This window comes from Arachis hypogaea, chromosome 20 (assembly GCF_003086295.3).
Source record: "Arachis hypogaea cultivar Tifrunner chromosome 20, arahy.Tifrunner.gnm2.J5K5, whole genome shotgun sequence".
In the NCBI taxonomy this organism is placed as follows: Eukaryota; Viridiplantae; Streptophyta; class Magnoliopsida; order Fabales; family Fabaceae; genus Arachis; species Arachis hypogaea.
Window position 1 is genome coordinate 14,330,738 of NC_092055.1, and position 11,259 is coordinate 14,341,996.

Consider the following 11,259-nt stretch of genomic DNA (forward strand, 5'->3'; position numbering starts at 1 on the left):
AAATATCTTATTATAAAATTAAAAACAGTATAAAAATTCAATTAAAAGAACCTAATAATAAATTTAATAAAATTATAAAAACCAACAAAATAATTAAATCTAAAAATATATTTTTTAGTTATTCTTTTCATGGTTTTAAATTTTTTGAAATTTATTCATGATCTGTATCTTTTGGAATTGTTTTTGTTAAGCATATCATTCGCAAGCACGTACTATGCCTAACTGAACTAACTTCCTTTAATACCAAAAATTCAAAAAAGAGAGTGGTTACGTGGACCAACTTTGGTCCATATGCTAGGCAGCTCGGATTCTGACTCTCCCCAACAACCGCACGTACGTTCACTTTAAAAATACAATTTAATTAAACTACTTTTAAAAAAATAATTTAAGTAGTAAATAATTATATTAAAAGTAATTTATAAATAAATTATTTTGTATTTAGATTTTTATAAAAGTGTTTATTTTATAAAAATGTGAGAAAAGATAGTAATATCATAAGAGAAGTAATTTTTTTTAACTTTTTTATTAATTTTTAAATAATTTTTTAAAAAATTACAATTTGATTTTGAAAATTAGATCAGACATTAATATTATTACTTTTTATAAGTTAAAAACTCACAAAAATTACTTTTAAAACTTCTCAAACGGCGGTAGTAATCATGTACATTTGATGGCGAACTCTTCAGCTTCGTCATTTCAGTATCTAATCTGTCTTCATTTCCGTTATTATTGCTCATTTAACTGTATTCGTGTGAGCTAAATGCTTATTATGAATTTTATAAATATTTGCTCATTGATTTGGATAAACCAAAGACACCTTTGTTGAAGTTGTTAGAAACATGTTCTCTTTCAGCTATGTCAAAATTTAGAACTTAAAATAAATCAATTTGCTTGCTGGGGTATGTCAGAATGTAAGTTTCCTTCTTATCATTGTTAACTCAATCTCAAGGTTACGCAAGAGTTTAATATGTATGTAATGTTTAGCATTCTTATCTCACAGTCCTATTTTAATTAATTAAATGTTATTTGCTAGTTTTGCTCTATAAATTTTGATTTGGTGCAGCATAGGTTGGTTAGATGTAGATGCCCAATACATGTTTGATATAATGTCTGAATCATAGCATATATGAACTGTTTTCATCGAGACTTATGAGGATATTATGAAGTGTTAGCACATTTCGTCTTTTCAATTGCTTTTATGTATTTTGTTCTTTTTTCATACCGAATTCATGTATTTTCACATATCTAGTTCTATTTTCATTCATTATTAGTATTATATATGTTTTTTAAGTTGAATTGCATTGCTTGTTCCTGAGCATCCTCTGGGAGGGCTGCCAGCAAGTGACATATATATACAACTTAAATATATAATGAGATGAACTTTTTCCTTTATCATGAATGGCCTGATCATAATTATTATGTTTTGTGATGGTAATTTGTGTACTGACTTTTTGCTTATTCATGAATCATGTTGTTTCGGATAGATTTTCAGCCTGAATCATCTCTTTCATCACAAACAATTGAGCGCGGCTTCCAACTTTTGGGTCATGGGGTTTCTAAGATTTATGAGAAGACATAATTACCCTTTCAAAAATAAAACTGGGAATCAAGCACACCTACTCCGGTGCATGCAAAGTAGAGGTTTCTCAAAGAATGAAGTTGTTGATGGCAATAATGCCGTGCTTCCTGTTCTAATCATTGGAGCAGGACCCGTAGGTCTTGTTCTCTCTATTCTTCTCACCAGATTAGGTAGACTTCAAATCTTGTTGATTAATGCTTATTTCTTGTTTGGATGTTGCAGATGTTGACATGAATGTTTTGTTGAAAACTTGTTAACCTATTATTGTTTCTGGCACTAGGTCCAAGGTTTTAACACTGGCTGTGGAGTTTCCTTGTGAAGCTAACACATGTCCGTGACATATGTTAATGCTAGAACATATGTCCTAAGATAAAATTTTATGATATAGGCACCTGCATGATGGATTGCAAATGCACAATAAATTACCCCCCTGATTTATCGTCATCACTTAAGATTGTGGACATTACCTTCTAAAATGCAAAATACATTTTACAGGGGCCAAATCCTATACTTTCATTCATGTTAATTTCAGTTCATGGTATATTCTCTTTTGTTATTGTCAGGAATTAAATGTGCTGTTTTAGAGAGAAACAAGACATTTTCTAAACATCCACAAGCACACTTCATCAACAATCGATCCATGGAGGTAAGAAACACTCCTTAATAAAATTACATTATTTCCAAAGAATCCACTGTTTTATGTTGATCTATGATGCCATTTTAGATATTTCGCAAAATTGATGGCCTTGCTGAGGAGATCCAAAGGTCTCAACCACCAATAGCTTTATGGAGGAAATTTATCTATTGCACTTCCCTCTCTGGTTCAGTTCTTGGATCTGTAGATCACATACAACCTCAAGGTGCTATTCCGTAGTCCGTGAGAGCATGTTCCCGTCTGATAGAAGTAGGAAGATCACTATTCTTAGTGTAGTTTGAAAATATTTACAGTATAGCCTTCAAAATTTTGCACTATCAACAAATAGATCACTTGGTATTATTCACTTTGTCAACATTAAGCTTCAGAAGATTCATATATCTTGTACTTGTTATCAGATCTTGAGCGTGTTGTCAGCCCGGTCTCTGTTGCACACTTCTCGCAGTACAAGCTAACTATGCTACTCCGAAAGCAGCTTGAAAATCTAGGCTTTAAAATATGTGCAGCTGAAAGCTCAGAAGGACATGAACATTTTTGTGAAAAGAAAATCATGATGGGTCATGAGTGTGTATCTATTGATGCCAGTAATAGTGACTTTCTCACCATCACTGCATCTACAATTGATAAAGGGAGGCGTGTAGAGTGGAATATCAATTGTAACATCCTCATTGGTGCAGATGGAGCAGGAAGTACTGTGAGAAAGCTTGTAGGAATAGAAATGAGAGGTGAGAAAGACTTGCAAAAGCTTGTTAGTGTCCATTTCTTTAGCAAAGGCCTTGGGCAGTTTCTGCTTCAGGAAAATCCCGGTATGCTATTTTTCATATTTAATACTGAAGCTATTGGCGTCCTTGTTGCTCATGACCTGAGGCAAGGGGAATTTGTATTGCAGGTATAACATGCTTTAGTAAGTGCGTAAAATCATCATAATGTTTAGCAAATAGAAACTAACTTATTGTGAATCAAATGTATGATTTTAGTTTTTTCATTGCAGATACCTTTTTATCCACCTCAGCAAACCATTCAGGATTTCAGCCCAAAGGTATCATCCATTCATAACAGATGGTCTATAGCTTTGTTTTAAAGAATAAATAAATAAACCTGTAATGAATGGTGGATAAAATATGTGTAGTAAAGTTGGAGTTTCCAGTGGTCAATCTTTTTGTATGGTGTAAACTAAATTGAATCATGACTGTTCACACTGATAAGGATATGGTTTTTAGTAGGCTTGTGAGAAGTTAATCATTAAACTTATTGGTCGCAAGTTCAGAGACATAGATGTAATTGACATAAAACCATGGATTATGCATGCTGAAGTTGCTGAAAGGCTTACATGTTGTGGCAACCGAATCCTGCTTGCCGGTGATGCCGCTCATCGGTTTCCTCCTGCCGGTGGTTTTGGTTAGATGTTCTATCTTAGATACTGTGCTACTAAAGTTCAACTATTATGTAACCGTATTGCTTTGTATTATGCAAAATATGGTTGATCTCAGTGCTTGTTAAAGTTTGTGTATATTTTTGAAAGAATGTCTGTTTTAAAAAATTTTGGGACTGTAGTTCCCTTAATCATTTCAAAATAACTGAACAAGAACTGGCTTGGAAGTTGGAACACAGACATTTGCACGACTTAAATAAATTTCTCCACTTCGTATCAATTCCAAGTCAGGATTGTACTGTTTTTGGTTTGTACTTTTCAATGAATACCACTGTTTTTGATGTAACATTTTAATGTGATATTACAGGAATGAATACTGGCATACAGGATGCTCATAATCTTTCCTGGAAAATTGCTTCTGTGATGAAGGGTATTGCTCCATTTTCGATGTTAAATACTTACGACATTGAACGTAGACCAGTAATTCTCTTGTCCTCTTCGACATTTTTTTAGTATAGGTTTATCTCGAAGTCAAATTAAACCATAGCATCTATTGCTGTCATTGTCAGATTGCTGTATGTAATACAGAATTAAGTCTAAAGAACTTTAGAGCTGCCATGTCTGTCCCTGCTGCACTTGGTCTTGACCCAACTGTTGCAAACACTGGTACAGAAAATTAGCATTGTGATTTTGTTTTATTTCCTCCATCATATGTATATTCTGACACAACTCATTCTTGCTAAAAATTTAACTGGTTTTTCTTCCTCTAATTGCAGTACATCAATTTATCATTAATGGGGTTGGTTCCATTTTACCATCTGGATTGCAGAAGGTAGCTTTGGATGGAATTTTTGCATTAGGCCGTGCCCAGCTCTCGAAATCTCTCCTGAATGAAAGTAACCCTCTTGGATCGTCAAGGTTGGCGAAGCTAAGACATATATTTGAAGAAGGAAAGAGCCTTCAACTCCAGTTTCCTGCTGAAGATCTTGGATTCAGGTATTACTGAATAATTCTTTTTCCCCCACATTTTGTATTTGCCTAACTAGATATTAGATATGACCATTTATCATATTTCTCTAATTCCGTCGGTTGCTTTGTTTTTAAACTCTACTGTTAGTTGGACCAAATTCATAAGGTGAGTTCTCTGGTGAAGGAGGAAAATTTTCTGCATCATACAGGATAACTTTAGAAAATTCTTAGGGTATCATTATGACTAATAGACTACAACAGTCTTTCTTCCTCTCATGATCATTTAGAACTAGAATCAGAAATTACAATGATAGAGAGGGTATTCGAGATGCATCTCAACTCTCCTAAGTCCTAACACTACAATTACTCAAATGACTAAACACACTACATTTTACATCTATCACTTCTACTAACTATTACTAATGACAACTAAATGTTACTAATGGAATCCTAACATGAGATATGCATCATGAGATGAATGAGCACATTAAAGGCACGCTCTAACACAAAATGGTTGATTTTAGGTACCTGCAAGGAGCATTGGTGCCAGAGAGTAATGATATTGATATTCCTGCTGAAGTTCCTACAGGTCATCGGAGGGACTATGTCCCTTCAGCGTCTCCTGGATCAAGACTTCCCCATATGTTTGTGAGACTAAACAGACTGACTGAGGTATGTAGTACTGTTAATATCAGTTATAATTATAAAAGCCAAAAAAATAGACTTTTGTGTTCCTTCTAATCAGTCACACTTTGATCACAATGTTACTAATTTTTTTACCTAATCAAAAGTAAGTATTTTTTTTCCCCCTGTGGGAGTTCATTTCATCATTGGTTTATGATATCAAGTTGTTCCTTCTTTGGTTGATTTTATAGGAGATTGTATCTACACTTGATCTTGTCTCTGGGGATAAAGTTGAGTTCGTTCTCATCATAGCACCTTTGGAGAAATCTTATCATCTTGCTCGTGAAGCATTCAAGGTTGCAGAGAAATTCCAAGTGTCTCTCAAAGTGTGTGTTTTATGGCCTACTGATTCTGTTGCAGAACTTGAGAATGGAAGCAAGGCTGCATTATCACCATGGAAGAATTATGCTGATGTATATGAAATCAAGAGATCAAAAAGATCAAATTGGTGGGATATGTGTAAAATGACAAACAGGGGAGCTATTTTAGTTAGACCTGACGAACATATTGCCTGGCGCACAACTTCTGAACTTGCTGGAGATCCAAGATTGGAGATGCAGAGGGTTTTTTCAGCTATATTGGGAGTAAACTAATAAATTACTGTCTTGATTATTTCAGGAATATCTTTTCTCATTTTCATAATAATGAGGGTAATTGAGAAAGATAACTTTCTCTTAATAGTATTCGTGTATTAAGATAATAATGGAACAAAATACAATGAAGCATCCATAGTGCATGTTAATTAGCATAATCCATAGTGCTAAACGTAAAGCAAAATAATGGCAGCAAATGCTCTAGACTTGTATAACAAAATACGAAATAAAAGTTTTGTTCATATAGTTGCTGACTGATTTTAACCTTTTTTGTTGGATGGGTTTGATTTTAACTCAAAATACAAAATACGGACACCAATAAGATATGTGCAGTTTATTTTTTTGTTTAGATGGATTGGACAACTCTAATCCCAAACGTCACAAATTCATACACACTATGCACTTACACACACATTTAATAGTTCTATTCTATCCACTACTTAGTGTGTGTTTGGATTACAGTTTGTAAACGAGAGTTTATATAGAATTGATTTTACAAACTTGATTTTGATGAAAAGTAAGTTTGTGTTAACGTGATTTATGTTTGGCAATCTTTATATTAAAATGGATTATAATAAAATAAATGTTGTTTGGATTATACTACTCAAAATCACTTTTAGAAAAAAAAAATTACTAAAAGAGACATCAATTAAATAATTTTTTATATTATCCTATCATTTTACTTTAGATATTTGAATAGATCTTAGTAAGTTATTTTATAATAAAAATATTTATCATATAAATAAACATTATTATTTTATAATAATAAAATAATATCTATCTTTAAAAAAAAATAAATACAATAAAAAATAAAATTATAAAAGAGAGTACATTCTATAATGTCAAACAAAAAAATGTTTTATAATCTTTTTAGTACGTTATTACTCTTTAATTTATATCATTTTGGAATATACATTTTTATTATTTATAACTCTTTTGTTACTTATAATTAGTATATAATAAAAACTAAAATAAAATACAGTAAAAAATACAATAAAAATAAAAAAAATTTCATATCAAACATAGTATATAATAATTAGAACCAACAACAGTATCATATGAACAAAAAAATTACAATAAGAAATAAATAAAATTCATATGAATAAAATAAAAAAATAAAAAAATTTATACATAACATAAATATAGTACAATAAAGGTTAAAAAAAAAGAATTTATATAAACAAAAAATAATAAAAATATCATAAAAATTAATAAAAATAAGAATTTATATCAACAATAGTTGTCATATGAATAAAAAAGTACCATAAAAATATAATAGAACACTAAAAAAATAACATCAAAATACTAAAAAAATACAATAAACAATATAAAAATCAAAATATGGAAGAGAGTACTAAAAATAATAAAAAAATTAAATTTTTTATTTTGGCAGTGATTGAAACAGATCTGAAAAATTTTGATAGAAAAAAAAAATTTAGAACAAAGAACATACACAGCAAATGAACGAAGAACTAGTGTGAAAATTATGGTTACTTGCATCCTTTTTATAGAAGAGAATGGAAGGTAGGATTGATAGAAAAGGAATAAATTTTTCACTTAATTCCTCCAACGATAATCAACTTTCTCAAACATAAAAATGGGACGTTCAAGACACTCAAACGGACTTCTCTCTTCTCCAACGTGAACCCCAAACACACCCTTAATCATTGTCAAGGACTCAAGGTTGAAGGTTCAAAACACGAATGTAATGTATTAAGAGGTACTATATATTGTCATTCAACCAAAGCAGTTCTAATAAACATGGTTAGTCATTTTTGGGTGTTCTTTGGGTTTGAGGCCCTAGATCCACTTTTTGGCTGACTTGTCAAACTTAGTGAGTATGAATTGCATGAATCCTAAGGTGGTTGCAGCATTTGTTACACTCATAGTTTTAACACACACATAAGAACACGAATTTGGGTATTTATTTTCTCTAATTTTATAGGTCCTCATAAGAAGATGAATGGAGAAGCTTTTCCAACATCACTGGAATTACATATAGTAAGGATGACAGTAGATGACAACCAGTACTAAAATAAATAAATCTATGATATAATTGATGAAACCAAACATGCTAAGAAGCAAGCACCCACAAATAAATGATTCCATAAGATAGACACCCTCCATTTTTTTTGTATGTCTGTCGCTTTTTGATATATCCTTAGTAATGAACAATGTATTATGATGAACAGATTGTAAAGTGAGAGAGAAAAAGGAACACGAGAAATATCAAATAGTGCGATCAGTACAATTCAATTTTTTATCACTACAATATCAGATTCTTTTTGACTGAACAAGACAGATGATTTTTTTTTTCATTTCTATAATAAAGTATGGACTAAAATTGCTTCTATTTAGGGATCCCGACAAACTGATAAAGGGATCCTCAATTTTTCACTACCAAGCCATTGTTATTAGACGACCCATAACCGCTGTTACAAGTCCCAGTATTCCACCAGCGACAACCTGCATTATGAACCAATAAGAGAAACAGACAAAACCAATATCAATATAAAACCTCAGCTCTTCTACAGAATTTAATTAAAGATATTTGAAGATTCACTTGTCCTTTGAAATCCCAAGGTGATTATAAAGTACTAGCTGGAATTTTATTTTATTTTTCAAGCAACCGAGTAAACATCTATTACTGATTATATATCATGAATTTTTTTTAATGCAAAAAATCATTCCCATAAATAATAAAGAGATGGGAATTATTGATAGAAACCAACTCCACAGCGTTCACTCAGCAAAACCATAATATATTACAAGGGGCGGTCTTATAATGTTAATATTTTAGTAACTATCGTATTAGAAACCAATGAAATTAGTGCATACGGGTTATAATAACTTAATATACAGCCCTCCAATTAAGGTTCCTTCCCCCACCCCCACACCAAAAAAATAAAAAAATAAAAACGAATGATCCCAAAATATTTAGACAAATGCACTTAGTACTACTGCCACTACATGACCAGAATATGGTACGATCCAGCTGAAACAATGCACATACCCAGGGGAAGTCCCAATCTTTATCATTTTAAAGAAAGTGTACTAACATGATAATATAGTTGAGCTTTGATGTTAAAAGGATAAATAACTTCGTCAAAATTTGCTCAAGCATCAAACCTAAACAAACAAATCTTGATTATATTTTGCCAAAGAATAATTTCATTCCTCACGCATTTTAAACAAGAAAACAATGCACTGTATTCTCTTAACTAAATTTAGATCCATCAATGAACTACAGTAAGCAATCAAGTGCAACGTGGTTAACCTGCGGGGGTGTATGCCCAAGAAGTTCACGAAGAGGTCTGCTTTCAGCCAGAGGATGTTCGGCAGGAAGTTCATAAACAATTTGGTTCAAAACCTGGAAAATTCCAGTATTCAAACTTAGTGAAATCCGTTTGGATGCAGCCCAAAAAAAAAACACAAAAGATGTGTTGCACTAAATACGTCAGAGCATAATGCGCAATTAATAAAATGACAAAAAGTCGATGAAACTAGTAGCAGAAGCAATCAAACCTCTGCTTGGCGCCCAGCTTGCATTCTTACGCCAGTAGCATCATACATTACCTGCCAGTAATATTCACATCAGAATTAGGCTTAATATATATTACAGGTTCCCGCAGATATAAAGAAACTAAGATGTGGATGTGTTGATTTATGATATTTATAAGAAAGAGGCTTATTTATTTCCCATCTCACCCTATCAAGTTTACTGAATAAGTATAAAGGAAAAAAAAAAACGAAACTTTTTTCTTTCTGTTTGCTTGAGATCCAGGTTAGATGCTGCTCCTACTTCGTTGTATATTGCTTCTCTTTTGGCTCATTAAATCGAGTGTGTTAAATACAAGTTTAACGGAATGATTTGTTTGCAAAAAATCAGAAAATTGACATATCATGCTAACAAATATGTCTAACAATATGGCTAACACCTTAATAAGGAAATTTGGACCTTCAAAGGTGAGAGATCAAAGAGCCAAATTTCCTTATTAGAGTGTTAGGCATCTTTGTTAGCATGGCATATCATTACTCCAGAATTGGTTTTAGCCTCCCATTTACATTTGAGTTGGTAACAGTCACTAAGTTAAAGAGAAAGAGAGAGAATCATACAATGCAAGCTAAAACCAACGCTGTAGCGAAAAGTGGTCCTCCAAAGCCATCCTGGAACCCAACGGCGGCTGCAAGAGCCGTCACAGTAGCCGAATGAGACGACGGCATTCCCCCAGATCCAACTAGTTGCTTGGGATCCCATCTCCTCTCTTTGTACCTGGTTATCTACCAAACATTAACACTCTTAGGCTGAACTAAACAAACATAATACACCAAATTCCACCTCAAAAAAGATCAAACTCAACATTCACATACAAAAAACTTCATAATCAACATTAACTTATCACACTAGCCAAATTAAAACCTAATAGCAACATTTTTCACTTTTCAACAAAATTCAATTAATGAAATATCCTTCAATAGCCATGTAAATTCACTGAGATTAAGTACAAACACTTTCTTTTTCTCTTCTTAAAAACAAAATTCAAGTTATTGTCAATTGTTTTTCTAAGCTTATTCGGATCCAAACTTAGCATTAGATTCGTTGAAATCGGAGAGAGAGAGAGAGAGAAATGGAAAACGAACCAGGTAGTGAAAAACTTGATGGATTGAGCTAAGGCGAAAGCAACGAATGCCGATATGAGAGGGAAATTCCTAAACATTGAAGACGACGTCGTAGCACCAAACCCTGACGCTTCATCCATCGGTTTTTTCTTTACTTTTTTGTTATTATTTTTACAATTTGGTTGAGTCAGTTCTGGATTCTTCTTTTCCTCTTCCGTTCAGAAGATCATGAACGCGGTGGGTGCAGTCAAACTCAGAAGTCAAGAACGAAAACTGAGCAGGGGCAGATATGCAAATTGCAGAGAGGGTCAGTTTCTTCTGAAATTGTTAAATGCTGTTAAGTGATAACTGATTGTCTTTGCTTTACTTAATTGCTTTGCTTTCTCAGCTCAACAAACATAACTTGCCTTCTTCAATTTATGTGATGTGCTTAGAATATGCTCTCATCTACTATTCCACTTGCTCCATTTTCTTTATTTTCTTTTATTTGTTATTTCTTTTTTTTTTTTTTAAGATATCAATATGATATTTCTATTTTCTTTTAGAATTTTCAGGACATTCTTAGTAAAAGAAAAGGAAAAATAGTTGTGCGTTGACTTTGGACTGGAAATTTGGATATTCCTAATTGTATATTAATGACATGAAAGTGCTAATTTAGAGGGCAATTCACCTAAATAAAATAAATGGACTAAATATTTACTTAAATGTAACAATTAAAAATTAATTACTTAGTTGTCCTATTTTTTATTATATGTGAATGGTGAAACTCTTTTCATTTTTTACAAAA

General features: G+C 32.2%; 2 protein-coding genes across 4 annotated transcripts; one reads left to right on the top strand and one right to left on the bottom strand.

Moving 5' to 3' along the window:
* The first annotated feature begins 236 nt into the window (after nucleotides 1–236).
* LOC112782924 (uncharacterized) lies at nucleotides 237–6,098 on the top strand. Of its 3 annotated transcripts, none has more exons than XM_025825597.3 (12): nucleotides 237–333; nucleotides 1,485–1,749; nucleotides 2,143–2,225; nucleotides 2,304–2,439; nucleotides 2,633–3,123; nucleotides 3,226–3,273; nucleotides 3,458–3,632; nucleotides 3,974–4,086; nucleotides 4,176–4,272; nucleotides 4,383–4,602; nucleotides 5,100–5,247; nucleotides 5,451–6,098. In XM_025825597.3, the coding sequence occupies exons 1-12, from the start codon at nucleotides 292–294 to the stop codon at nucleotides 5,850–5,852; spliced, it is 2,220 nt and encodes a 739-aa protein (XP_025681382.1). In that variant the 5' UTR covers nucleotides 237–291; the 3' UTR covers nucleotides 5,853–6,098. The 3 variants fall into 3 exon arrangements, with proteins under 3 accessions (XP_025681382.1, XP_025681384.1, XP_072086032.1); XM_025825599.3 differs by lacking the exon at nucleotides 237–333 and adding an exon at nucleotides 661–911; XM_072229931.1 differs by lacking the exon at nucleotides 237–333 and adding an exon at nucleotides 897–969.
* A 1,854-nt stretch (nucleotides 6,099–7,952) lies between these two features.
* LOC112782925 (uncharacterized) lies at nucleotides 7,953–11,011 on the bottom strand. Its single transcript, XM_025825600.3, has 5 exons — nucleotides 10,494–11,011; nucleotides 9,969–10,125; nucleotides 9,378–9,428; nucleotides 9,130–9,222; nucleotides 7,953–8,318 (listed from the first exon to the last, which is right to left on the bottom strand). Exons 1-5 carry the CDS (start codon nucleotides 10,610–10,612, stop codon nucleotides 8,250–8,252), a joined length of 489 nt encoding a protein of 162 aa, XP_025681385.1. The 5' UTR covers nucleotides 10,613–11,011; the 3' UTR covers nucleotides 7,953–8,249.
* Nucleotides 11,012–11,259: the final 248 nt, after the last annotated feature.